Genomic DNA, 27280 nt, shown 5'->3' with positions numbered 1-27280 from the left:
TTGGGAAGTACAAGTTGGCAACATATACAGATGGTCCCTACCCAACAGTGGGCTCACAGTCTAGAAAGGGGAGACAGAGAACAAAACAAAACATATTAACAAAATAAAATCAATAGAATAAATATGTGCAAATAAAAGAGTAATAAAATCAATAAATAGAGTAATAAAATCAATAAATAGAGTAATGCCATTGAATATTGAATGCCACAGAGCCATGACCTCTGACTCCAAAACCCGGGCTCTTTCCATTGAGCCATGCTGCTCACCCCTTCCAAGTCCTCACCCAGACTGAGCTCCTTCCTTCCTCTCCCCCTCGTCCCCCTCTCCATCCACCCCCCATCTTATCTCCTTCCCTTCCCCACAGCACCTGTATATATGTATATATGTTTGTACAGATTTATTACTCTATTTATTTATTTTACTTGTACATACCTATTCCATTTATTTTATTTTGTTAGTATGTTTGGTTTTGTTCTCTGTCTCCCCCTTTTAGACTGGGAGCCCACTGTTGGGTAGGGACTGTCTCTATATGTTGCCAACTTGGACTTCCCAAGCACTTAGTACAGTGCTCTGCACACAGTAAGCGCTCAATAAATACGATTGATTGATTACTAAACACTTGGAAAGTACAGTTTGGCAACATATAGAGACAGTCCCTACCCAACAGCGGGCTCACAGTCTAGAAGGGAGAAACAGAAAGCAAAACAAGTAGACAGGCGTCAATACCATCGCAATAAATAGAATTCTAGACATAGTAAGCACTTAACAAATAACATCATCATTATTATCTACCCTCCCAAATGTTCCCCTCTACCTCAGTTTCCCATCTCAGTTAAAAGACTTTCTCAGTCTCTTCGGCCATCTCTTCCTAGCCGTGGAGCTCACTAACTACCTGTGAGAGTCCTGAAAGGCTCAGTTTTGGGTCCCCTTCTTTTATCCCTCCAGGAGCTCATCTTCTCCCTTCATCAATCATCGTCATCAATCGTATTTATTGAGCACTTACTGTGTGCAGAGCACTGGACTAAGCGCTTGGGAAGTACAAATTGGCAACATATAGAGACAGTCCCTACCCAACAGTGGGCTCACATGCGAGAAGCAGCGTGGCTCAGTGGAAAAAAGCCTGGACTTTGGAGTCAGAGGTCATGGGTTCAAATCCCAGCTCCGCCAATCAAATCTAGGTCCCCTTAAAATAATAATAATGGCATTTGTTAAGTGCTTACTATGTGCTGCTTATATATATATGCATATATATATATATGTGTATATATATATATACATATTTATGTGTGTATATATATGTGTGTATATACATGCACATATATATATATATATATATATGTACACAAGTGCTGCGGGGTGGGAGGAGGGTAGAGCAGAGGGAGGGAGTTGGGGCGATGGGGAGGGGAGGAGGAGCAGAGGAAAATAGGGGCTCAGTCTGGGAAGGCCTCCTGAAGTACTCAAAAAATACAAATGATCGATTAACTTTATTGGATTCTCCCGAGGGCTATAATAATGATAATGATGATGATGGTATTTATTAAGCACTTACTATGTACAAAGCACCGTTCTAAGCACTGGGGGGATACAAGGTGATCAGGTTGTCCCGTGGGGGGCTCACAGTCAATCCCCATTTTACAGACGAGGTAACTGAGGCCCAGAGAAGTGAAGTGACCTGCCCAAAGTCACACAGCTGACAAGTGGTGAAGCCGGGATTTGAACCCATGACCTCTGACTCCAAAGCCCGCGCTCTTTCCACTGAGCCACGCTGCTTTCTATCCTCCATCTGTATGCACTCCTTTGGCGAACTCATTCACTCCCGGGACTTCAACTACCAGCAACATGGCTCAGTGGAAAGAGCCCGGGCTTTGGAGTCAGAGGTCACGGGTTCAAATCCCGGCTCCGCCAATTGTCAGCTGTGTGACTTTGGGCAAGTCACTTCACGTCTCTGGGCCTCAGTTCCCTCAACTGGAAAATGGGGATGAAGACTGTGAGCCCCATGTGGGACAGTCTGATCACCTTGTAACCTCCCCAGCGCTTAGAACAGTGCTTTGCACATAGTAAGCGCTTAATAAATGCCATCATTATTATTATTATTATTCCAAACTCAAGCACGTTGTCTACACCTGAGGGAGGCCTCCACTTCCAGTCCTACAACTCTCTCCTTGGCGCCCTACAATCTGGCTTCCACCCCCTCCACTTCCACAGAAAGGGACCCCTCTAAGGTCACCGCCGGCCTCCTTCCTGGCAAGCCCCACAGCTCACACACCCTTTCCTCCTCCCAAACCTACTCGCAAAATCGACCCAGTCGATCAAGCGATCAATCAATCAATTGTATTTATTGAGTGCTTACTGTGTGCAGAGCACCGGACTAAGCACTTGGGAAGTACAAGTCAGCAACACACAGAGACGGTCCCTACCCAACAGTGGGCTCACAGTCTAGAAGCCTACAATCAATCGACTGTATTGAGTGCTTATTGCGTGCACAGCACTGTTTTAAGTGCTTGGGAGAGTACTATACGCTGGATTTGGCAAAGAGGCCCCCTCTACGTGTGCTTCCAACCCGGTCCCTTCCCACCTTAACGAAACACTGGCCCCCTTCTTTCGTTCCCCCCCGACCACCATCTTCAACCATTCACTTCCCAGTGGATCCTCCTCGACTGCTCTCAATTTCCCTTCAAGGCCCTACTGAGAGCTCACCTCCTCCAGGAGGCCTTCCCAGACTGAGCCCCTTCCTTCCTCTCCCCCTCATCCCCCTCTCCACCCCATCTTACCTCCTTCCCTTCCCCACAGCACCTGTACATATGTATATATGTTTGTACATAGTTATTACTTTATTTATTTATTTATTTATTTTACTTGTACATATCTATTCTATTTATTTTATTTTGTTAGTATGTTTGGTTTTGTCTCCCCCTTTTAGACTGTGAGCCCACTGTCGGGTAGGGACTGTCTCTATATGTTGCCAATTTGTACTTCCCAAGCGCTTAGTCCAGTGCTCTGCACACAGTAAGCGCTCAATAAATACGATTGATGATGATGATGATGTATATATGTATGTACAGATTTATTACTCTATTTATTTATTTATTTTACTTGTACATATCTATTCTATTTATTTTATTTTGTTAGTGTGTTTGGTTTTGTTCTCTGTCTCCCCCTTCTAGACTGTGAGCCCACTGTTGGGTAGGGACCGTCTCTATATGTTGCCAACTTGTGCTTCCCAAGCGCTTAGTACAGTGCTCTGCACACAGTAAGCGCTCGATTGATTGATTGATTTTCATATTTCCCCTATCCTAAAGAAATCCTCCCTTGACCCCATGACTCCCTCCGGTTAACACCCAAGCTCCCTCCCACCATTCCTTCCCAGACTCTTTGAGAGCGTCGTCTTCACCCACCGCCTCCACTTCATCTCCTCCAGTTCTCTTCTCGACTCCCTAAAATCTGGCTTTCGTCCACTTCACTCCACAGAAACCGTCCTCTGAAAGGTCACCAGTGTCTCGCCAAATCCAACGGCCTCTACTCCATCCTATTTCTCCTCGCCCTCTCAGCTGCCTTCAACGCTGCTAAGCACTCAATCAATCAACCAATCAATCAATCGTATTTATTGAGCGCTTACTGTGTGCACTCCTTTCCTCTGGAAACATTATCCAACCTTGACTTCACTGACAGTCCACTGGTTCTCCTTTCTCTGGCCACTCGCTCTCAGTCTCTTTCGCAAACTCCTCCTCTGCCTCCCACCCAACTGTGGGTGTCCTTCAAGGTTCAGTAAATAATAATAATAATTATTATTATTATGGTATTTAAGCTCTTACTGTATGTGCCAAGCACTGTTGTAAGGTGTTCAGATTGTCCCACGTGAGGCTCACAGTCTCAACCCCCCATTTTACAGATGAGGTAACTGAGGCACAGAGAAGTGAGGCGGCTTGCCCAAGGTCACACAGCAGACAAGCGGCGGAGCTGGGATTAGAACTCACGTCCTCTGACCCCCAAGCCCGGGCTCTTTCCGCTAAGCCACGCTGCTTCTGGGTCCCCTTCTATTCTCCATCTGCACGCACTCCTTTGGAGAACTCATTCACTCCCATGACTTCAACTTCCAGCAGCGTGGCTCAATGGAAAGAGCCCGGGCTTTGGAGTCAGAGGTCATGGGTTCAAATCCCGGCTCTGCCAATTGTCAGCTAGGTGACTCTGGGCAAGTCACTTCGCTTCTCTGGGCCTCAGTACCCTCATCCGTAAAAATGGGGATGAAGACTGTGAGGCCCCCGTGGGACAACCTGATCACCTTGTAACCTTGTAACAGTGCTTTGCACATAGTAAGCGCTTAATAAATGCCATTATTATTATTATTATTATTATTACCATCTCCATGCAGATGATTCCCAAACCTACATCTCCAATCCTGATCTCTTTCTTTCTCTGCAAGCTCGCATTTCCTCCTGCCTTCAAGGCATCTTGATGTGGATGGCCCGCCCACCTCTAAAACTTACCACGTCCAAAACAGGACTTGTCACCTTCCCACCCAAGCCCTGTCCTCCCCCAGACTTTCCTATCACTGTAGACGGCACCACCATCCTCCCTTCCTCACAAGCCCGAAACCTCCGCACTATCCTCGCCTCGCCTCTCCAATTCAACCCACACACTCGATCTGTCATGAAATCCGGTCAGCTCCACCTTCCCGACATCTCTAGAACCTGCCCACTTCTTCTCCGTCCAAACCGCTACCGTGCTGAGCCAAGCACTCATCCTATCCCCCTGGATGACTGCATCAGCCTCCTTGCTGTCCTTCCTCTCCCCCTCGTCCCCCTCTCCATCCCCCCATCTTACCTCCTTCCCTTCCCCACAGCACCTGTATATATGTATATATGTTTGTACAGATTTATTACTCTCTTTATTTATTTATTTTACTTGTACATATCTATTCTATTTATTTTATTTCGTTAGTATGTTTGGTTTTGTTCTCTGTCTCCCCGTTTTAGACTGTGAGCCCACTGTTGGGTAGGGACTGTCTCTATATGTTGCCAACTTGTACTTCCCAAGTGCTTAGTCCAGTGCTCTGCACACAGTAAGCGCTCAATAAATACGATTGATTGATTGATTGATCTCAGTAATAATATTTGTGCTATTCATGACACCTGTCTACATGCTTTGCTTTGTTGTTTGTCTCCCCCTTCTAGACTGTGAGCCCATTGTTGGGTAGGAACTGTCTCTATATGTTGCCGACTTGTACTTCCCAAGCGCTTAGTACAGTGCTCTGCACACAGAAAGCGCTCAATAAATACGATTGAATGAATGAATGAATGAATGAATGACCTCCCTGCCTCCTGTCTCTCCCCACTCCAGTCCACACTTCACCCTCCTCGTTTTTCTGAAAAACTGTTCGGCCCATTTTTCCCCACTCCTCAAGAATCAATCAATCAATCAATCGTATTTATTGAGCGCTTACTGTGTGCAGAGCACTGTACTAAGCGCTTGGGAAGTACAAGTTGGCAACAACAACAACACTGAATCCCCAGTGGTTGCCATCCACCTCCGCATCAATCAAGCTCCTTACTGTTGGTTTTAAGGCCCTTGATCAGCTCTTCCCCTCCTGCCTCGCCTCGCCTTTCTACCAACACTAACCTATTCAGTGTGGCAGCCCGTCTATCCCGCAACCTACCCCAGGCCCACATTCATTCATTCAATCGTATTTATTGAGCGCTTACTGTGTGCACAGCACTGAACTAAGCGCTTGGGAAGTACAAGTTGGCAACATAACATCCTCCCTTGGACCGGGAACTCCTTCCTCCGCAATAATAATAATAGTGGTATTTGTTCAGCGCTTACTACGTGCTAGACACTGTACTAAGCGCTGGGGGGGACACAAGCAAATCGCGTTGGACCCAGTCAATCAATCAATCAATCGTATTTATTGAGCGCCGACTGTGTGCAGAGCACTGGACTAAGCGCTTGGGAAGTCCAAGTTGGCAACATATAGAGACGGTCCCTACCCAACAGTGGGCTCACAGTCTAGAAGGGGGAGGCAGAGAACAAAACAAAACATATTAACAAAATAAAATAAATAGAATAGATATGTACAATCAATCCATCAATCATATTTATTGAGCGCTTACTATGTGCAGAGCACTGTACTAAGCGCTTGGGAAGTCCAAATTGGCAACATCTAGAGACAGTCCCTACCCAACAGTGGGCTCACAGTCTAAAAGGGGGAGACAGAGAACAAAACCAAACATACAAACAAAATAAAATAAATAAATAAATACATAAATAGAGTAATAAATCTGTACAAACATATATATACATATATGCAGGTGCTGTGGGGAAGGGAAGGAGGTAAGGCGGTGGGGGGTGGAGAGGGGGAGTTCCTGTCCCACATCGGGTTCACACTCTCGATCCCCATTTTACAGATGAGGTAACTGAGGCCCAGAGAAGTGACTTGCCCAAGGTCACGCAGCAGACAAGTGGCAGAGCCGGGATTAGAACCTATGTCCTTCCGATTCCCAGGTCCATGTTCCTGACAGTCCCCGACCCTCCCCACATTTCAAAACCCTCCTAAAATTCCATCTTCTCCAGGCGGCCTTCCCCGGCTAAGCCCTTTATTTCCACTCTCTGCCTTCCCTTGTGTATTTGTCACAAGGGAAGGTTGTGTATTTGTACACAGTAAGCGCTCAATAAATACGATTGATTGATTGTCTGTTTGCCCCGTAAGCACTCTGATAGTCACCCCAGCCCCACAGTGCTTATCATCATCATCATCAATCGTATTTATTGAGCGCTTACTGTGTGCAGAGCACTGTACTAAGCGCTTGGGAAGTACAAATTGGCAACATATAGAGATGGTCCCTGCCCAACAGTGGGCTCACAGTCTAAAAGGGGGAGACAGAGAACAAAACCAAACATACTAACAAAATAAAATAAATGGAATAGATATGTACAAGTAAAATAAATAAATAAATAGAGTAATAAATATGTACAAACATATATACATATATACAGGTGCTGTGGGGAAGGGAAGGAGGTAAGATGGGGGGGATGGAGAGGGGGACGAGGGGGAGAGGAGGGAAGGGGCTCAATCTGGGAAGACCTCCTGGAGGAGGTGAGCTCTCAGTAGGGCCTTGAAGGGAGGAAGAGAGCTAGCTTGGCGGATGGGCAGAGGGATTGGGGGCATTCCAGGCCCGGGGGATGACATGCTTATGTACATGTTCCTATACTCTACTATTCCCCCCATCCCTGATCTATTTCAATATCTATCTCCCCCAAAGACCGTAAGCTTATTACGGGCAGGGACCGTGTCCATCCACCCTCTTGCATCGTACTCCCCTAAGTGCTTAGTACAGTGCCCTGCACGCTGATAGCGCTACAGAAATACCAGTTTGATTGGAGGGGAAGGCTGGGAAGGAGACTGGGTGCTCGCTGATCGCCTAGTCCCCAATCCCCACCCCCTCGGCCGGCTTGCCCCTTGAGGCAGACGTCTCACTTTTTCTTTTAAATAGTGTTTGTCAAGCGCTTACTTTGTGCCAGGCACTGTACTAAGTGCTGGGATAAACACAACCTAAGCAGGTTGGACGCAGGCCCTGTCCCACCCGGGAATTCACAGTCTTAATCCCCACTTTACAGATGTGGTAACTGAGACCCGGAGAAGCAGCGTGGCTCAGTGGAAAGAGCCCGGGCTTTGGAGTCAGAGGACATGGGTTCGAATCCCGGCTCCACCGCATGTCTGCTGTCCTTGGGCAAGTCGCTTCACTTCTCTGAGCCTCCGTTCCCTGATCTGTAAAAAGGGGATTAAGACTGTGAGCCCCACGTGGGACAACTTGATCACCTTGTATGCCCCCAGCGCTTAGAACAGTGCTTTGCACATAGTAAGCGCTTAACAAATGCCATTATTATTATTATTATTATTAAAAAGTGAAGTGACTCGCCCGAGGTCATATAGTGGCAGAGCTGGGATTAGAACCCAGGTCCATCTGACGCCCGGGCCCGTCCTGGCAACACAGAACCCAGAGTGTGGGGGGCGGAGGGCTGGTGGCCTGGAACAATTATGTCCCAGGTTGGATTTCATGCACCTCTAATAATATTAATGATAATAATAATAATAATAGTGGCATTTATTAAGCGCTATGTGCAAAGCACTGTTCTAAGCGCTGAGGAGGTTACAATAATAATAATGGCATTTATTAAGCGCTTACTATATGCAAAGCACTGTTCTAAGCGCTGGGGAGGTTACAAGGTGGTCAGGTTGCCGCACGGGAGGCTCACAGTCTTCATCCCCATTTTACAGGTGAGGGAACTGAGGCCCAGAGAAGTCAAGTGACCTGCCCAAAGTCACACAGCTGACAATTGGCGGAGCTGGGATTTGAACTCGTGACCTCTGACTCCAAAGCCCGGGCTCTTTCCACTGAGCCACGCTGCTTCTCTAGAACCCAGGTCCATCTGACGCCCAGGCCCGTCCTGGCAACACAGAACCCAGAGTGTGGCTGGTGGCCCAGAACAATTATGTCCCAGGTTGGATTTCGTGCACCTCTAATAATATTAATGATAATAATAATAATAATAATAATAATGGCATTTATTAAGCGCTATGTGCAAAGCACTGTTCTAAGTGCTGGGGAGGTTACAATAATAATAATGGCATTTATTAAGCGCTTACTATATGCAAAGCACTGTTCTAAGCGCTGGGGAGGTTACAAGGTGGTCAGGTTGCCGCACGGGAGGCTCACAGTCTTCATCCCCATTTTACAGGTGAGGGAACTGAGGCCCAGAGAAGTCAAGTGACCTGCCCAAAGTCACACAGCTGACAATTGGCGGAGCTGGGATTTGAACTCGTGACCTCTGACTCCAAAGCCCGGGCTCTTTCCACTGAGCCACGCTGCTTCTCTAGAACCCAGGTCCATCTGACGCCCAGGCCCGTCCTGGCAACACAGAACCCAGAGTGTGGCTGGTGGCCCAGAACAATTATGTCCCAGGTTGGATTTCGTGCACCTCTAATAATATTAATGATAATAATAATAATAATAATAATAATAATGGCATTTATTAAGCGCTATGTGCAAAGCACTGTTCTAAGTGCTGGGGAGGTTACAATAATAATAATGGCATTTATTAAGCGCTTACTATATGCAAAGCACTGTTCTAAGCGCTGGGGAGGTTACAAGGCGGTCAGGTTGTCCCACGGGAGGCTCACAGTCTTCATCCCCATTTTACAGGTGAGGGAACTGAGGCCCAGAGAACTGAAGTGACTTGTCCAAGGTCACACAGCTGACAATTGGCGGAGCCGGGATTTGAACCCGCGACCTCTGACTCCAAAGCCCGGGCTCTTTCCACTGAGCCACGCCGCTTCTCTAGAACCCAGGTCCATCTGACGCCCAGGCCCGTCCTGGCAACACAGAACCCAGAGTGTGGCTGGTGGCCCGGAACAATTTTGTCCCAGGTTGGATTTCGTGCACCTCTAATAATAATAATAATAATAATAATAATAATAATAATAATAGCACTTACTATGTGCAATGCACTGTTCTAAGCGCTGGGGTGGTTACAATAATAATAATGTCATTTATTAAGCACTTACTACATGCAAAGCACTGTTCTAAGTGCTGGGGAGGTTACAAGGTGATCAGGTTGTCCCACGGGGGGCTCACAGTCTTCATCCCCATTTTCCAGATGAGGGAACTGAGGCCCAGAGAAGTCAAGTGACTTGCCCAAGGTCACACAGCTGACAATTGGCAGAGCTGGGATTTGAACCCGTGACCTCCGACTCCAAAGCCCGGGCTCTTTCCACTGAGCCATGCTGCTTCTCTAGAACCCAGGTCCATCTGATGCCCAGGCCCATCCTGGCAACACTGTTCTAAGCGCTGGGGGGGGGTACAAGGGGATCAGGTTGTCCCACGGGAGGCTCACAGTCTTAATCCCCATTTTACAGATGAGGTCACTGAGGCCCAGAGAAGTGAAGTGACTTGCCCAGTCACACGGCTGACAATTGGCAGAGCAGGAATTCGAACCCATGACCTTTGACTCCAAAGCCCGTGCTCTTCCCACTGAGCCACGCCGCTTCTCTTATTACTCTTTATTTTACTTGCACATACTTACTATCCTATATATTTTGTTAATGATGTGCACTTAGCTTTCATTCTCTTTGCTCTGACGATTTTGACGCCTGTTTACGTGTTTTGTTTCGTTGCCTGTCTCCCCCTTCTAGACTGTGAACCCGTTGTTGGGTAGGGACCGGCTCTAGATATCGCCAACTCGGACTTCCCAAGTGCTTAGTACAGTGCTCTGCACACAGTAAGCGCTCAATAAATACGATTGAATGAATGAACACAGAACCCAGAGTGTGGCTGGTGGCCCGGAACAATTTTGTCCCAGGTTGGATTTCGTGCACCTCTAATAATAATAGTAATAATAATAGCGCTTACTATGTGCCAAGCACTGTTCTAAGCGCTGGGGAGGTTACAATAATAATAATGGCATTTATTAAGCGCTTACTACGTGCAAAGCACTGTTCTAAGCGCTGGGGAGGTGATCAGGTTGTCCCACGGGGGGCTCACAGTCTTCATCCATGAAGACTGACCTACTTATTTTATTTTGTTGGTATGTTTGGTTCTGTTCTCTGTCTCCCCCTTTTAGACTGTGAGCCCACTGTCGGGTAGGGACTGTCTCTATGTGATGCCAATTTGTACTTCCCAAGCGCTTAGTACAGTGCTCTGCACATAGTAAGCGCTCAATAAATACGATTGATTGATTGATTGATTGATTTCTGACCCATAGCGACTCCATGAACACACTCTCTTCACAATGACCCATCTTCTATTATGAAGTCGCTCCGGCATGTGCATCCATAGAGTTTTCTTGGTAAAGATACAGAAATGGCTTACCATTGCCGCCTTCAGCGCGGTAAAAGCTTGAGTCTCTGCCATCGTCTTGGATCAATATTTTGATCCCTTAATCATCATCAATCATATCTATTGAGCACTTACTATGTGCAGAGCACTGTACTAAGCGCTTGGGAAGTACAAATTGGCAACATATAGAGACAGTCCCTACCCAACATTGGGCTCACAGTCTCAAATCATCTGCCTTCGACTCTTTCCCATGCCTGTATATTTGTTTGTACGTATTTATTACTCTATTTATTTCATTTGTACGTATTCTATTTTATTTTGTTAATAGGTTTTGTTCTCTGTCTCCCCCTTCTAGACTGTGAGCCCGCTGTCGGGTAGGGACCGTCCCTATATGCTGCCAACTTGGACTTCCCAAGCGCTTAGTCCGGTGCTCTGCACACAGTAAGCGCTCAATAAATACGATTGAATGAGTGAATGAATGAATCCCCATTTTCCAGATGAGGGAACTGAGGCCCAGAGAAGTCAAGTGACAGCGCCAGGATTTGAACCCGTGACCTCTGGCTCCAAAGCCCGGGCTCTTTCCACTGAGCCACGCTGCTTCTCTAAGGAGGCGGCCGGGCGGCTAGGGAGCAACGGGCGCATGGGCTTCCGGAGGAAAGCTGGGCAGAATCCCGCATCTCTCCGAGCGGAGCCGGGACACTCTCCCGTGGCCAGCGGGCCCCGACTGGCACGTCAGGCCCAATCCTTATTTTAGACCTGACGGATCGATTGCACTCGGGAATATTTTTGCAGCCGTCCCTCCGGAGAACCCGCAGGCTACAGAAGGAGGTTATGCTCCGGGCCTCTTGTTTGGGTGGAGAATGTGTTGCTTCTGAGACGCTCAATAAATACGACTGAATGAAAAAAAAATTCTTTTTAGACTGTAAGCCCACTGTTGGGTAGGGACCGTCTCTATACATTGCCAACTTGGACTTCCCAAGCGCTGAGTACAGTGCTCTGCACACAGTAAGCGCTCAATAAATACGATTGAGGATGATACGCTCAATAAATACGATTGAAGAAAAAGAAGTTATTTCTTTTTAGACTGTGAGCCCACTGTTGGGTAGGGACTGTCTCTATAGGTTGCCAACTTGGACTTCCCAAGCGCTGAGTACAGTGCTCTGCACACAGTAAGCGCTCAATAAATACGATTGATTGATTGATTGAGACAGTTCTCTTTGATTTTGCCAACATCTGCTAGTAGATAACGAAGAATCTAACTGAGATGAGTGAGGAACAGCACGGCCTAATAGTATCGTATTTGTTAAGCAGTCCTACGCACCATGCGCTGTACTAAGTGCCGAGGTAGATACAACAAATTGGACAAAGGCCAAATTAATTCATTCATTCATTCATTCAATCGTATTTATTGAGCGCTTACTGTGTGCAGAGCACTGGACTAAGCGCTTGGGAAGTACAAGTTGGCAACGTATAAAGACGGTCCCTACCCAACAGTGGGCTCACAGTCTAGAAAGGGGAGACAGAGAACGAAACTAAACATATTAACAAAATAAAATCAATAGAATAAATACGCACAAATAAAATAGAGTAATAAAATAAATAAATAGAGTAAAAAAATAAATAGAGTAATGCCACATGGGGCTCACAGTCTTCATCTTTTAGACTGTGAGCCCACTGTTGGGTAGGGACTGTATCTATATGTTGCCAACTTGTACTTCCCAAGCGCTTAGTACAGTGCTCTGCACACAGTAAGTGCTCAATAAATACGATTGATTGATGATCCCCATTTTACAGATGAGGCACAGAGAAGTTACAGGGCTTGCCCAACCAGACAAGCGGTAGGGCCGGGATTAGAAGCCAGGTCCTCTGTCTTTGTGACCATGCACAGGTCACGTAACTCTTCTGGGCCTCAGTTTCCTCATCTGTACAATGGAGACTCAATCCTTTTTTTCCCCTCCGACTTAGACCGGGAGCCCCAGTGGAGGGCAGGGACCGGATCCAACCCAATTATCTTGTATCTAAACCGGCACTTAGAAACAGCGTGGCTCAGTGGAAAAAGCCCGGGCTTTGGAGTCAGAGGCCATGGGTTCAAATCCTGGCTCGCCAATTGTCAGCCGGGCGACTTTGGGCAAGTCACTTCACTTCTCTGGGCCTCAGTTCCCTCATCTGTAAAATGGGGATGAAGACTGTGAGCCCCCCGTGGGACAACCTGATCACCTTGTAACCTCCCCAGTGCTTAGAACAGTGCTTTTGCATATAGTAAGCGCTTAATAAATGCCATCATTATTATTACTATTATTATTATTATTATTATTATTATTATTATTATTATTATTATTATTTAGATCAGGCTTGGAAGGGCGGTACAGATCTCCCCGGTTCTACCAGGAAAGTCTGTCGAAAGGTCCGTTCTCGGCAAGACTGCTCCCCACTGCTATTCTGCAAGCATATTCATAGATGGATTCATTGTTTTCTGCATTGGATTCTTCCTGGACTCATCCCAGATTTACAGATAATCATACTAATAATATTAAGTGCTTACCACGTGTCCGGCAATGCACTAAACATTCAATCAGTGGTTTTTATTGAGCACTTACCGTGGGCAGAGCACTGTACTAAGCACTTGGGAGAGTATAAGAAGAGTCGGCAGACCCGGTCCCTGCTCACAACCAGCTTACAGTCTAGAGGCAGCGACAGATAATATAAATAAATTACAGATATAGACCTAAGTGCTGTGGGGCTGAGGGTGGGTTGAATAAAAGAGGCAAATCCAAGTGCACTTCCCAAGCACTTAGTACAGTGCTCTGCATCATCATCATCATCATCAATCGTATTTATTGAGCGCTTACTATGTGCAGAGCACTGTACTAAGCGCTTGGGAAGTACAAATTGGCAACATATAGAGACAGTCCCTACCCAACAGTGGGCTCACAGTCTAAAAGGGGGAGACAGAGAACAAAACCAAACATACTAACAAAATAAAATAAATAGAATAGATATGCACACAGTAAGCGCTCAATAAATACGATTGATGATGATGATGAAGTGCAGAAGGGAGTGGGAGACGAGGAAATGGAGTTGGGGAAAGCCTCTTGGAGGGAATGTGCTTTTAATAAGATTATGGAGGGGGGGAAAGCGATCGTTTCTCGGATATGAAGAGGGCGGGCGTTCCGGGCCAGAGGTAAGATAATAATGACGGTGTTTGTTAAGCGCTTACGACTTGCCAAGTACTGTTCTAAGCGCCAAGCGCTGGATGTGGGCGAGAGGTCGGTGGCCAGGTGGATGATATCGAGGTACCGTGTGCGGAGTGGGTTGTAGCGAGAAATTAGGGAGGCAAGGTAGGAGGGGGCCAGATGATTGAGTGCTTTAAAGCTGATAGAATCATCATCAATCGTATTTACTGAGCGCTTACGGTGTGCAGAGCACTGTACTAAGCGCTTGAATGGAACGGAATCTGCGCGCGATAAACCGGATCGGACAGAGTCCCCATCCCATATGGGGCTCGCCGTCTAAGAGGGAGGGACAATAGGTATTTTATCCCCACTTTACGGAGGAGGAGATTGAGGCACGAGGAAGTTAAATCATCAAGCAGACGGGTAGTGGAGCCGGGTTTAGAACCCGGGGTCTTCTGCCTTCCGGTCCCGTGCCCTTGCTGTCAAGAAGGCTCCTAAAACAGAAAGTATCTACAAGTCGGCAGGCGATGAATAAGTGCTATCCATCAACTGACTGAACGACGAGAGTCCGAACGTCGGGGCAAACAAGAGCACACGGAGGCCGCATGTCCATCTGGGCCTCAATCCACGGCTGCAACCTGAGGAGCCAGCAATTCCGCCCCTCTACCCTGGCAGCAGACACAGAGGCAGGGATCATCATCAATTGTATTTATTGAGCACTTACAGAGCACTGTACTAAGCGCTTAAGGATCCAGGGACACCCTTCATTCCGGGGAAGGCGTCAGCCCCGTGCCCTCTTGGAAGTTCGGGAAATTATCCCGTGCGGAGACCTGAGGGAGGCAGAATTATCTCCCAGTAGAGGAGACAACTGAGGGAAACTGTGTTGTTTCATTGTCTGTCTCCCCCTTCTAGACTGTGAACACACTGTCGGGTAAGGACCGTCTCTATATGTTGCCAATTTGTACTTCCCAAGCGCTTAGTACAGTGCTCTGCACACAGTAAGCGCTCGATAAATATGATTGAATAGCACATAGAAAGTGCTTAACAAATACCATAAATATTATCTTCTAGACTGTGAGCCCACTGTTGGGTAGGGACCGTCTCTATATGTTGCCAACTTGGACTTCCCAAGCGCTTAGTACAGTGATCTGCACACAGTAAGCGCTCGATAAATATGATTGAATGAATAGCACATAGTGAGTGCTTAACAAATACCATAAATATTATCTTCTAGACTGTGAGCCCACTGTCGGGTAGGGACCGTCTCTATATGTTGCCAACTTGGACTTCCCAAGCACTTAGTACAGTGCTCTGCACACAGTAAGCGCTCGATAAATATGATTGAATGAATAGCACATAGTGAGTGCTTAACAAATACCATAAATATTATCTTCTAGACTGTGAGCCCACTGTCGGGTAGGGACCGTCTCTATGTGTTGCCAACTTGGACTTCCCAAGCGCTTAGTACAGTGCTCTGCACACAGTAAGCGCTCGATAAATATGATTGAATGAATAGCACATAGTGAGTGCTTAACAAATACCATAAATATTATCTTCTAGACTGTGAGCCCACTGTTGGGTAGGGACCGTCTCTATGTGTTGCCAACTTGGACTTCCCAAGCGCTTAGTACAGTGCTCTGCACACAGTAAGCGCTCGATAAATATGATTGAATGAATAGCACATAGTGAGTGCTTAACAAATACCATAAATATTATCTTCTAGACTGTGAGCCCACTGTTGGGTAGGGACTGTCTCTATAGGTTGCCAACTTGGACTTCCCAAGCGCTTAGTACAGTGCTCTGCACACAGTAAGCGCTCAATAAATACGATTGAATGAGTGAATGAATGAACCCCGAGGTTTCAATTACGAGAGGGTGGGAGCGTTCGGTTCTAAAATTCTCAAACTTAGGCAGGAGCGAGAGTCTCTGACGAGGGCACTCTCTCCGGTTCAGACTAGAGAAATAATAATATTTCATTCATTCAATCGTATTTGATTGAATACTCAATACTCCCTCACTTGTAAAATGGGGATTAATACTGTGAGTCATGTGTGGGATAGGCTCAGTGGAAAGAGCCCGGGCTTTGGAGTCAGAGGTCATGGGTTCAAATCCCAGCTCCGCCACTTGTCAGCTGGGTGACTTTGGGCAGGTCGCTTAACTTCTCTGTGCCTCAGTGACCTCATCTGTCAAATGGGGATTAAGACTGAGCGCCACCCCCGTGGGACAACCTGATCACCTTGTGTGGCTCAGTGAGAAGAACCCGGGCTTTGGAGGCAGAGATCACGGGTTCAAATCCCGGCTCCACCAACTGTCAGCTGGGTGACTTTGGGCAAGTCACTTAATTTCTCTGTGCCTCAGTTACCTCATCTGTAAAATGGGGATTAAGACTGTGAGCCCCCCGTGGGACAACCTGATCACCTTGTAACCTCCCCAGAGCTTAGAACAGTGCTTTGCACATAGTAAGTGCTTAATAAATGCCATCATTATTATTATTGTAACCTTCCCAGCACTTAGAACAGTGCTTTGCACATAGTAAGTGCCTAATAAATGCCATCATTAATAATAATAATAATAATAATAATGGCATTTATTAAGCGCTTACTATGTGCAAAGTACTTGTATATATTTGTACAGAGTTACTACTCTATTTCACTTGTACATATTTACTATTCTATTTATTTTGTTAATGATGTGCATCTAGCTATAATTCTATTTGTTCTGACGATTTTGACACCTGTCTACATGTTTTGTTCCGTTGCCTGTCTCCCCCCTCTAGACTGTGAGCCCGTTGTGGGGTAGGAACCGCCTTTATATGTTGCCGACGTGTACTTCCCAAGCGCTTAGTCCAGTGCTCCGCACACAGTAAGCGCTCAATAAATACGATTGAATGAATAATGGTATTTATTAAGCGCTTACTATGTGCAAAGCGCCGAGCACTGTTCTAAGCGCGGAAAGGGAAGGAAAGCAGAGAGGAGACAGAACCAAAAACGCTTTCGTGAGTTTCTCAAACCTCGGAGGACTCTGAGAAATTGAGGTGATGGGTTTGACTACCGCCAACTGAAGGGATGACCGTTTTAGCTGAAAACCGTCTTCCAATCGACCGAGTGAGAAAACGGGAAGCTCGAACAGGAGGACGCCTTCTCTGTTACAGTTGGCTCTTCTGACCGGAATTCCTTGCAGCGGGGCGAGGTCAGGGATGTGCGTGGGAGAGACTGGAGCCTTCGGAAAGGGAACTGGAGGGTTCCAAAACCCCGTCAGACTCAACCGATAAAAAAGCTCCCGCCACGGGGGTGGCCCTCAGAAACCAACCTCTTCCACCCGGAACGGTGGGCGGGAGAGTCATCATCATCATCAATCATTTATTGAGCGCTTACTATGTGCAGAGCACTGTACTAAGCGCTTGGGAAGTACAAATTGGCAACATATAGAGACAGTCGCTACCCAACAGTGGGCTCACAGTCTAAAAGTGTGAGAGTCGGGAGAGAGCGGGAGAGCGGGAGAGTCGCCCGGCCACGTAGGCCGGTCGCCGGCCTGGCGCCCGGCCTTCCCACTCTCCAACGCTGACTCTCCCGCGGCGATGCAGCGAATCCCCAGCAGAAACGACGCCTCGACAACCTAGGAGACGTCCTGTTTCACAGCCTCCTTCTCTGAGGCGATCCGGTGATCACATCAGGAGCACTTCCAGGCTTGCCCCCTCTTCTCTTTCTTCCAGAAAGCCGGACTGACGCTTTGGAAAACTACGCAGGACAGCGCTGACGATGACTGTGAGCCCACTGTTGGGTAGGGACTGTCTCTAGATGTTGCCAACTTGTACTTCCCAAGCGCTTAGTACAGTGCTCTGCACACAGTAAGCGCTCAATAAATACGATTGATTGATTGACAAGCTCCACCATATTCTCCCAGGCGCCGAGTACCATGCTCTGCACCGAGCTGGAGGCATTTGCTCGATAAATACCGTCGACCGTCAGGCCCGCTGGTGGGCCGCGGTGGGTTTGGGAGGTCCGACCTCCCCGTGGCAGAATCCTTCGAGTCGCAGGTTTCCGACGCCGGGCGGCACTTTGGCTCCACGTTTAGCCGAAGGGCTGTCGTCGGCCCGAAGGCGGGGTGTTCTCGGCTTTCTAGATTGTCCCACACTAAGAACCCGTTCTCTTTTAGACTGTGAGCCCACTGTTGGGTAGGGACTGTCTCTATATGTTGCCAATTTGTACTTCCCAAGCGCTTAGTACAGTGCTCTGCACACAGTAAGCACTCAATAAATAAGATTGATTGATTCCCAGCAGATCACCACCGGTCAGACTCCAACGGAGGCTGGACATTCCTGAACCTCATCAGGGAGGGAGGGAGGGGGCGGGGAAGGTGGGGAAATGGGCATTTTCCACTAAACACTCCCTGTGAAGGGAAGACAATTATGTATATATGTTTGTACATATTTATTACTCTATTTATTTATTTGTACATATCTATTTATTTTATTTTGTTAGTATGTTTGGTTTTGTTCTCTGTCTCCCCCTTTTAGACTGTGAGCCCACTGTTGGGTAGGGACTGTCTCTAGATGTTGCCAATTTGTACTTCCCAAGCGCTTAGTACAGTGCTTTGCACATAGTAAGCGCTCAATAAATACGATTGATGATGATGATGATGATGTCGGCCCCCGCCCAGAGATTAATAACCAGGGATCCTCCCCAGACCTCCCTGGGCCCAGGGAGGTGAGGAGGGATCCTGGCAGGTTGATGATGATGATGGCATTTATTAAGCGCTTACTATGGGCAATGTTCTTGTAGACAAAAGCCCTTCACCCCCATGGCGTCTCGGGGCGGTGACCACCCTACCCCACTCCCTCCAGCCAGAAATAAGCCCCCAGGGCTGACATCCCGTCTGCTCACGAGCCCCCCAAGCTGAGCACGCCAAGCATCATCATCATCATCATCAATCGTATTTATTGAGCGCTTACTATGTGCAGAGCACTGTACTAAGCCTGTATATATGTATATATGGTTGTACATATTTATTACTCTATTTATCTATCTATTTATTTATTTATTTTACTTGTACATTTCTATCCTATTTATTTTATTTTGTTGGTATGTTTGGTTCTGTTCTCTGTCTCCCCCTTTTAGACTATGAGCCCACTGTTGGGTAGGGACTGTCTCTATGTGTTGCCAATTTGTACTTCCCAAGCGCTTAGTACAGTGCTCTGCACATAGTAAGCGCTCAATAAATACGATTGATTGATTGATTGATTGATTGATACTAAGCGCTTCATCTCTCCCTCTCTGAATGCCGGGAGGGGCAGCCGACAGATTCCCCCGGCTGCCCGTAACCCCAGGCTGCCCAGAACACACGTCAGAACGAGGCAGCGGGCGGGATGAAATACGACGTTTTTATTGTCACACCTAACCGCTCTGTCCGGTGTACAGTGCAGATTCTTTGTGCAGCATAAAAATAAAAAAATCTCTTCCTGCCCACGAGAAAATGAAGAGCAGGCGACGGCCTCTTTCTCTCTCTGTCGCCCCAAGGGCGAAGCCACCGGTCGAAAGCCGTCACCCAGAAGGCCGGAATAAGCCCGAGACGGAACAGGGCGGCTTCCCTCCCGGGCTTCCCAGAGCCCAGCCGACCGGCAGCGCGCCGACCGGGACGGGATCGCGGGCGCACGGGGAGCCGGTTCGAGACCTTCCCTCGGCCAGCCGGCCTGCCTGGCGGAGGGCGGGACGAGACCCCCGGGTGCCCGCTGCCACGCGCGCTCCCCTCGAGTTGGGGCAGCTGGCTGCTCTTAAGGCGCTCCAACCCCACGGGGGTCGGCCCCAAAGAGCCCGGCGCTCTTGGGGCGCGGGCTCGCCGGGGAAGGGCCATTTCCCCACCTTCTGGGCCCCATTGGCATCTGAGCGGGAATGAAACCAAAACGGAAGTTGCTTCCCAACAGACACCGCCCTTCATCTCTCTAAAATGGCAACGTTTTCCTTTCGGACCCGATTCCCACCAGATCTTGATTCAACCGACGCGGACCGGTGGGATTTTCTAAGCGTTCCCGCCCTGGCCGCCCCTCTCCCCGGCTTCCCCTCCCCCGCACCCGCCCGCCCCCCGGCCCCCACCCCGCCAATCCCGACACGGACTTCCTTCTCGTCCGGAAGGCCTCCCTCCGAATATCCCCCGCGCGGTCTCCGGCCGATCGCCCGCGGAGGGGGTCTGCGGCGGCCGAGGGTGCTCTCGGGGCTGGGCGACCGAAACCCGCTCCCCAACGGCCCGCCTCGAGCTCGGTGGCAGCTGGGCATCTGCGAGGATGACGACGGACCGGAAACGAGGACTGCTGCGGAAAAAGGCGACCGTTTGAAGCGATACACGTGTTACGCGAGGACAGAGGTCGAGACGAGGCCCTTCGCTCTCGGTGTCCGAAGGTCATGCGGTGGTCGGGAGGAGCGGGCAGGATTCGTTCCAGTCGGCGTCCCTTGGAATGACCCCGACTCTTTTCTAGCAGAGGTGACTTTGGCTTCACCGCAGAACGTTTCTTTCGAGGCTGTCGCTAACCCGCCTCTCTTCCGGAAATGAAACTTCAAGGCATGATAGTGCAAGAGGTAAAGTTTTGATCTCGGAGAACGTTTACAGACTAATTGTGCTTTAGTCTCGGGATTCCAATTTGTCTTAAACAGGGTGGAAAAACCATCATCAGGTTCTTTCTACGCTTCATCTGGACTTCATCTCCCCGTCCACCCGTGAACTTCTTCAGGATGAGTGAGTATAACTTGATTATCCGAAGGATCCCACCGTGAGGCCTGCGAAGCGCGTCTCTGAGTGGGAACGGGCCGTCCGGCGCCAGCCCTCTCCGGTGTCCGTGCACGACGACCGTCCTCTCGGAGTCTCTCTGGGAAACACCCGTCCAGGTCCGCGCCTCAAGGACACCGTCGCCGTCCCGGCGCCGGGTCCGGGCTGAGAGTCCCGCGGGCGGCCCTAAACCTGGGTTCTCGACGGGCCCCCGGGGTCCCTGTCGGAACGCGATCCCGCCCGGGGCTCCTTGGCCCGGGAGGACTCGCCGCCGGAGGACTCCGGGCGCCGGAGCGAGGTCTCAGAGTCACTGTCTTGGCATTCGGCCGTCGGCGGGGCGGGCGCGTCTCCGGCGGGCCGGGTGCCCGCTCCCGTCGAGCCGTAGTTGGAGGAGCCCACGGCCTGGGGGCGAGGCATAAACACGTTGCTCTCCAGGAGGGAAGCGCTCAGCAGGCCCTCCGGACCGGTCAGGTGGAAATCTGGATACGGTGGTGGCGGCGGCGGAGGAGGAGGAAGAGGAGGCGGAGGAGGAGGAGGCCCGGGAGCGTCGGCGTCGCCCCTGGCGCCGCCGTCCCCCGCGAACCCGGAAAACGGGGCCGCCGGGCGCCTGAAGGTGGGCCCCGGGCTGTCCGCCGTCGGACAACGCCTGAAGGCGGGCCCCGGGGGCTCCGCCGCCGCCGCCAGGCGGGTGAGCGTGGCTCGCTGCAATCCTAGGTAGAGAGGGGAGCCAGGTTAGAGCGCCGTGGGGCCCGGGAGTCCCCGCAGCCCCCCGAGGCCGAGCGCTCCCCGAGGTCGGCCCGCAGCCGGCGGTGGGGCTGGACAAGGTGGCCGTTTACCGGCTGACGGTTCGCCCCTCGGGACTGAGTTTGGGATTTGAGGGCCAGATCAATGGTACTTGTGATTTTTCCTCAAAAATCTCCAATCAACCTACACATCAGGCAGAAACTCCTCACCCTGGGCTTCCAGGCTGTCCATCCCCTCGCCCCCTCCTACCTCACCTCCCTTCTCTCCCTCTACAGCCCAGCCCGCACCCTCCGCTCCTCCACCGCTGATCTCCTCCCCGTACCTCGCTCTCGCCTGTCCCGCCATCGACCCCCGGCCCACGTCCTCCCCCGGGCCCGGAATGGCCTCCCTCCGCACATCCGCCAAGTTAGCTCTCTTCCTCCCTTCAAAGCCCTACTGAGAGCTCACCTCCTCCAGGCGGCCTTCCCACACTCAGCCCCCTCCTTACCCGCCCCACAGCACCTGTACATATGTATATATGTTTGTACGTATTTATTACTCTATATTACTTGTACATATTCATTCTATTTATTTCATTTTGTTAATGTTTTGTTTTGTTGTCTGTCTCCCCCTTCTAGACTCTGAGCTCGCTGCTGGGTAGGGACCGTCTCTATATGTTGCCAACTTGGACTTCCCAAGTGCTTAGTGCAGTGCTCTGCACACAGTAAGCGCTCAATAAATACAGCAATGAATGAATGAATGCTTATGGAGTACCGTGGACTCTAGTAAGCGCTTGGGAGGATCCAATGTGACAGAGGTGGTTAAACACGTCCCGTCATTTATTCATTCAATCGTATTTATTGAGCGCTTACTGTGTGCAGAGCACTGTACTAAGCCCTTGGGAAGTACAAGTTGGCAACGTATAGAGACGGTCCCTACCCAACAGTGGGCTCACAGGGAGCTTCCAGTGCAATGCACAAAATCCCGGGATGGCCTGCTGTCCCGAGGCTCAAAGAAAGGACAGAGGGGGCAAGCAGGGCTGTCCTGGGTAGGAGGGGAAGTGACGGGATTTGGGGGGGGCAGGGAGCTGTCAGCCTCGGGAAGCCTGGGGAAGGAAAACAAGGAGGGCCAGGGGGAGACCAGTTGAGAGAAAGGGAGAGAAGGGGGATGAGAGAGAAAAAGGAGGTGGCGGGGGTGCTGGGAGTGGGACCGGGAGAATAGGGTGGAGGGCCAGAGGGGGGACAAAATGGGGACGAGAGACTAAGGGGAGTGAGAGTGAGGGGCAAGAGAGAGGTGGGGGGCAAAGAGGGGAGAGAGAGAGATTCAGCCGGCCTCTCCCGGCCCCACCTGCTGTTCTTCCCCAAGGCTTCTCCGGCCCGGCTCTCTCCCCGACCAGGCGTCAATCAATCAATCAATCAATCATATTTATTGAGCGCTTACTGTGTGCACAGCACCATACTAAGTGCTTGGGAAGTACAAGTTGGCAACATATAGAGACAGTCCCTACCCAACAGCGGGCTCACAGTCTAAAAGGGGAGACAGAGAACAAAACCAAACATACTAACAAAATAAAATAGAATAGATATGTACACGTAAAATAAATAACTAGAGTAATAGATATGTACAAACATATATACATACACACAGGTGCTGTGGGGAAGGGAAGGTGGTAAGATGGGGGGATGGAGAGGGGGACGAGGGGGAGAGGAAGGAAGGGGCTCAGTCTGGGAAGGCCTCCTGGAGGTGGTGAGCTCTCAGCAGGGCCTTGAAGGGAGGAAGAGAGCTAGCTTGGCGGATGGGCAGAGGGAGGCCATTCCGGGCCCGGGGGAGAACGTGGGCCGGGGGTCAACGGTGGGACAGGCGAGAGCGAGGTACGGTGAGGAGATTAGCGGCAGAGGAGCGGAGGGTGCGGGCTGGGCTGGAGAAGGAGAGAAGGGAGGTGAGGTAGGAGGGGGCGAGGGGATGGAAAGCCTGGAAGCCCAGGGGGAGGAGTTTCCGCCTGATGCGCAGATTGATTGGTTGATTGATTGATTGATGGATTGATGCACCCCCCCACCCCACCCCCACCCCACCTCCCCCTCCAGTCCGGCTCACTCTCTGGCCTCCCTGGGGTTCCTCGGTGAGTGGGACAGAACGGCTGGCTTTTCATTGTTTGGCGACTGCTGCCTCCCACTCAGGAATTTCTAGTCCTTAATCATCAGCCCGGCTCGGCTCGTACGATCACACACAACTCCCACCCAGGAGCATGTACAAGATAATAATAATAATAATAATGGCATTTGTTAAGCGCTTACTACGTGCAAAGCACTGTTCAAAGTGCTGGGGGGATACAAGGTGATCGGGTTGTCCCACGTGGGGCTCACAGTCAATCCCCATTTTACAGATGAGGGAACCGAGGCTCAGAGAAGTTAAGTGACTTGCCCAAGGTCACACAGCAGACACGTGGCAGAGCCGGGATTCGAACCCATGATCTTCACCAATCACTAGAGAGGCAGCGTGGCTCAGTAGAAAGAGCCCGGGCTTGGGAGTCGGAGGTCATGGGTTTTAATCCCGGCTCTGCCACGTGTCTGCTGTGGGACCTTGGGCAAGTCACTTCACTTCTCTGAGTCTCAGTTCCCTCATCTGTAAAATGGGGATGAAGACTGTGAGCCCCACGTGGAACAACCTGATCACCTTGTATCCCCCCCAGCACTTAGAACAGTGCTTTGCACATAGTAAGCGCTTGTTTTGTTGTCTGTCTCCCCCTTCTAGACTGTAAGCCCACTGTTGGGTAGGGACCGTCTCTATCTGTTGCCAATTTGGACTTCCCAAGCGCTTAGTACAGTGCTCTGCACACAGTAAGCGCTCAATAAATATGATTGAATGAATGAATGAATTTTGTTAATATGTTTTGTTTTGTTGTCTGTCTCCCCCTTCTAGACTGTGAGCCCGCTGTTGGGTAGGGACTGTCTCTATATGTTGCCAACTTTTACTCCCAAGTGCTTAGTACAGTGCTCGGCACACGGTAAGCGCTCAATAAATACGATTGATTGATTAACAAATGCCATCACTATTATTATATTAATCACAAGCAGAAAGACCCCCGGCCAATTAAAAGCCACCAGCCTAACAAAAGTCAGGAATCCCAAAGGAAGAAGGACTGTGACTAGACTGTGAGCCCACTGTTGGGTAGGGACCGCCTCTATATGTTGCCAACTTGTATTTCCCAAGCGCTTAGTACAGTGCTCTGCACACAGTAAGCGCTCAATAAAAACGATTATGAATGAATGAATGAATGAAAAACTGGCGACCTGGTCAGGGGTCAGAGACCACAAGTGGTCGGCCTCTTCTTCGACTCCCTTCTGCGTCGCCCTGACGTGCTCCCTTTAGTCAGCCCCCAAGGCACTTACGTCCATAGCTGTAATTTTATTTATTTATATTAAAATCTGCCCCTCCCTCTAGACTATAAGGTCATTGTGAGCGGGGAACGTATCTGTTATAGTTATATAACAAGGCTTTAAGGCCCTACTGAGAGCTCACCTCCTCCTGGAGGCCTTCCCTGACTGAGCCCCCTCCTTCCTCTCCCCCTCGCTCCCCTCTCCATCCCCCCGTCTTACCTCCTTCCCTTCCCCACAGCACCTGTATATATGTTTGTACATATTTATTACTCCATTTATTTATTTTACTTGTACATATCTATTCTATTTATTTTATTTTGTTAATATGTTTGGTTTTGTTCTCTGTCTCCCCCTTCTAGACTGTGAGCCCACTGTTGGGTAGGGACCGTCTCTATATGCTGCCAACTTGGACTTCCCAAGCGCTTAGTCCAGTGCTCTGCACACAGTAAGCGCTCAATAAATACAATTGATTGATTGATTGATTATATGGTACTCCCCCTCCAGCACTGAGTCCAGTGCTCTGCACACAGTAAGCGCTCAATAAATTCATTCATTCATTCAATCGTATTTATTGAGCGCTTACTGTGTGCAGAGCACTGGACTAAGCACTTGGGAAGTATAAGTCGGCAACATACGGAGGCGGTCCCGACCCAACAGCGGGCTCGAGGTCTAGAAGGGGGAGACAGACAGCAAAACAAAACATATTAACGAAATAAAATAAACAGAATAGTAAATACGATCTACTGACTGACTCTTCTGCATTGGTTGGTAGGCGTCTCCCTCAGTTCCACAACCTCAGTCGTTCACAGTGAGGCTCGCCTCCTGCCAGGGCTAATGGCAGCCCACCTTGCCTTCCTCCGGCACAGACAGAACCGGGCCCCTCGTTCACCCATTCATTCAATCGTATTTATTGAGTGCTTACTGTGTGCAGAGCACTGGACTAAGCGCTTGGGAAGTCCAAGTTGGCAGCATCTAGAGACGGTCCCTACCCAACAGCGGGCTCACAGTCTAGAAGGGGGAGACAGACGACAAAGCAAAACGTATTAACAAAATCAAATAAATAGAATATGTCCAAATAAAATAGAGTAATAAATACGTACAAACATCTATACAGGTGCTGCGGGGAGGGGAAGGAGGTAAGGCAGGGGGCGTAGGGAGGGGGAGAGGAAGGAGGGGGCTCAGTCTGGGATAATGAAGGCGTTTATTAAGCGCTTACTATGTGCAAAGCACCGTACTAAGCGCCGGGGAGGTTACAAGGTGATCAGGTTTTTAGACTGTGAGCCCACTGTTGGGTAGGTACCGTCTCTATACGTTGCCAACTTGTACTTCCCAAGTGCTTAGTCCAGTGCTCTGCACACAGTAAGCGCTCAATAAATACGATTGATTGATTGATTGATCAGGTTGTCCCATGGCAGGGGACTCACAGTCTCAATCCCCATTTTCCAGAGGCGGTAACTGAGGCCCAGAGAAGTGAAGCGACTTGCCCAAAGTCACCCAGCTGACAATGGGTGGAGCCGGAATTTGAACCCACGACCTCTGACTCCAAAGCCCGGGCTCTTTCCACCGCGCCAGCCGCGCAGCCTGGGTCCACCACTTCCCCGCCTCCGGACCGCTGGTGCCCGGGCTCGGTGCCAACGGCCTTCCCTCGGGCCGCCAGGCCTCAGCTCGGGATTTCGCTCCCCCGGGCCCCCGCGGGGCCCACCCCCTCGTCTCCTTCAAGCCTGCCCCCATCAAAGCCTCCGCACCACCTCAGGCGGGGAGAACTCACCCCCCTCTGTCCCGCTGTTTATCCTCCCACATCATCATCAATCGCATTTATTGAGCGCTTACTGTGTGCAGATCACTGTACTATGCGCTTGGGAAGTACAAGTTGGCAACATAGAGAGACAGTCCCTACCCAATAGTCTAAAAGGGGGAGACAGAGAACAAAACCAAACATACTAACAAAATAAAATAAAATAAAATAACCCCCTTCACGCTCCCCGCCTTCTGCCCTCTCGGGCTCGTTATGGTCAGAGAACTTGTCCGCTCATTCCGTTGTGTTGTACTCTCCCAACGGTGCTCGACACATAGCAAGTGCTCAATAAATACCACCGATTGACTGGGCTCCTCCCCGCCGCAAGCAGAGCAGAAGGTGGCGGCCTGGGCCTGCCGCTTGACTGGAAGCCTCCTGAGTGCGGTGACCGTATCATCATCCTCATCATCATCAATCGTATTTATTGAGCGCTTACTGTGTGCAGAGCACTGTACTAAGCGCTTGGGAAGTACAAATTGGCAACATATAGAGACAGTCCCTACCCAACAGTGGGCTCACAGTCTAAAAGGGGGAGACAGAGAACAAAACCAAACATACTAACAAAATAAAATAAATAGAATAGATATGTACAAATAAAATAAATAAATAAATAGAGTAATAAATATG

General features: G+C 49.6%; 1 protein-coding gene across 2 annotated transcripts in view; it reads right to left on the bottom strand.

Annotated features, from left to right (window-relative positions):
* Nucleotides 1-20098: 20098 nt before the first annotated feature.
* The window catches only part of ABRAXAS2 (abraxas 2, BRISC complex subunit), a 33948-nt gene continuing 26766 nt past the window's right edge, over nucleotides 20099-27280 (bottom strand). For both annotated transcript variants that reach the window (XM_038743722.1, XM_038743723.1), the window contains one exon: nucleotides 20099-21468. In XM_038743722.1, the coding sequence (XP_038599650.1) occupies nucleotides 20945-21468 (524 nt within the window). In that variant the 3' untranslated portion in view covers nucleotides 20099-20944. The remainder of the gene's footprint in view (nucleotides 21469-27280) is intronic.

This window comes from Tachyglossus aculeatus, chromosome 3, assembly GCF_015852505.1.
Source record: "Tachyglossus aculeatus isolate mTacAcu1 chromosome 3, mTacAcu1.pri, whole genome shotgun sequence".
Lineage (NCBI taxonomy): Eukaryota > Metazoa > Chordata > Mammalia > Monotremata > Tachyglossidae > Tachyglossus > Tachyglossus aculeatus.
The sequence above is the reverse complement of the archived record's forward strand: the minus strand, read 5'-3'. Positions and strand labels throughout refer to the sequence as shown.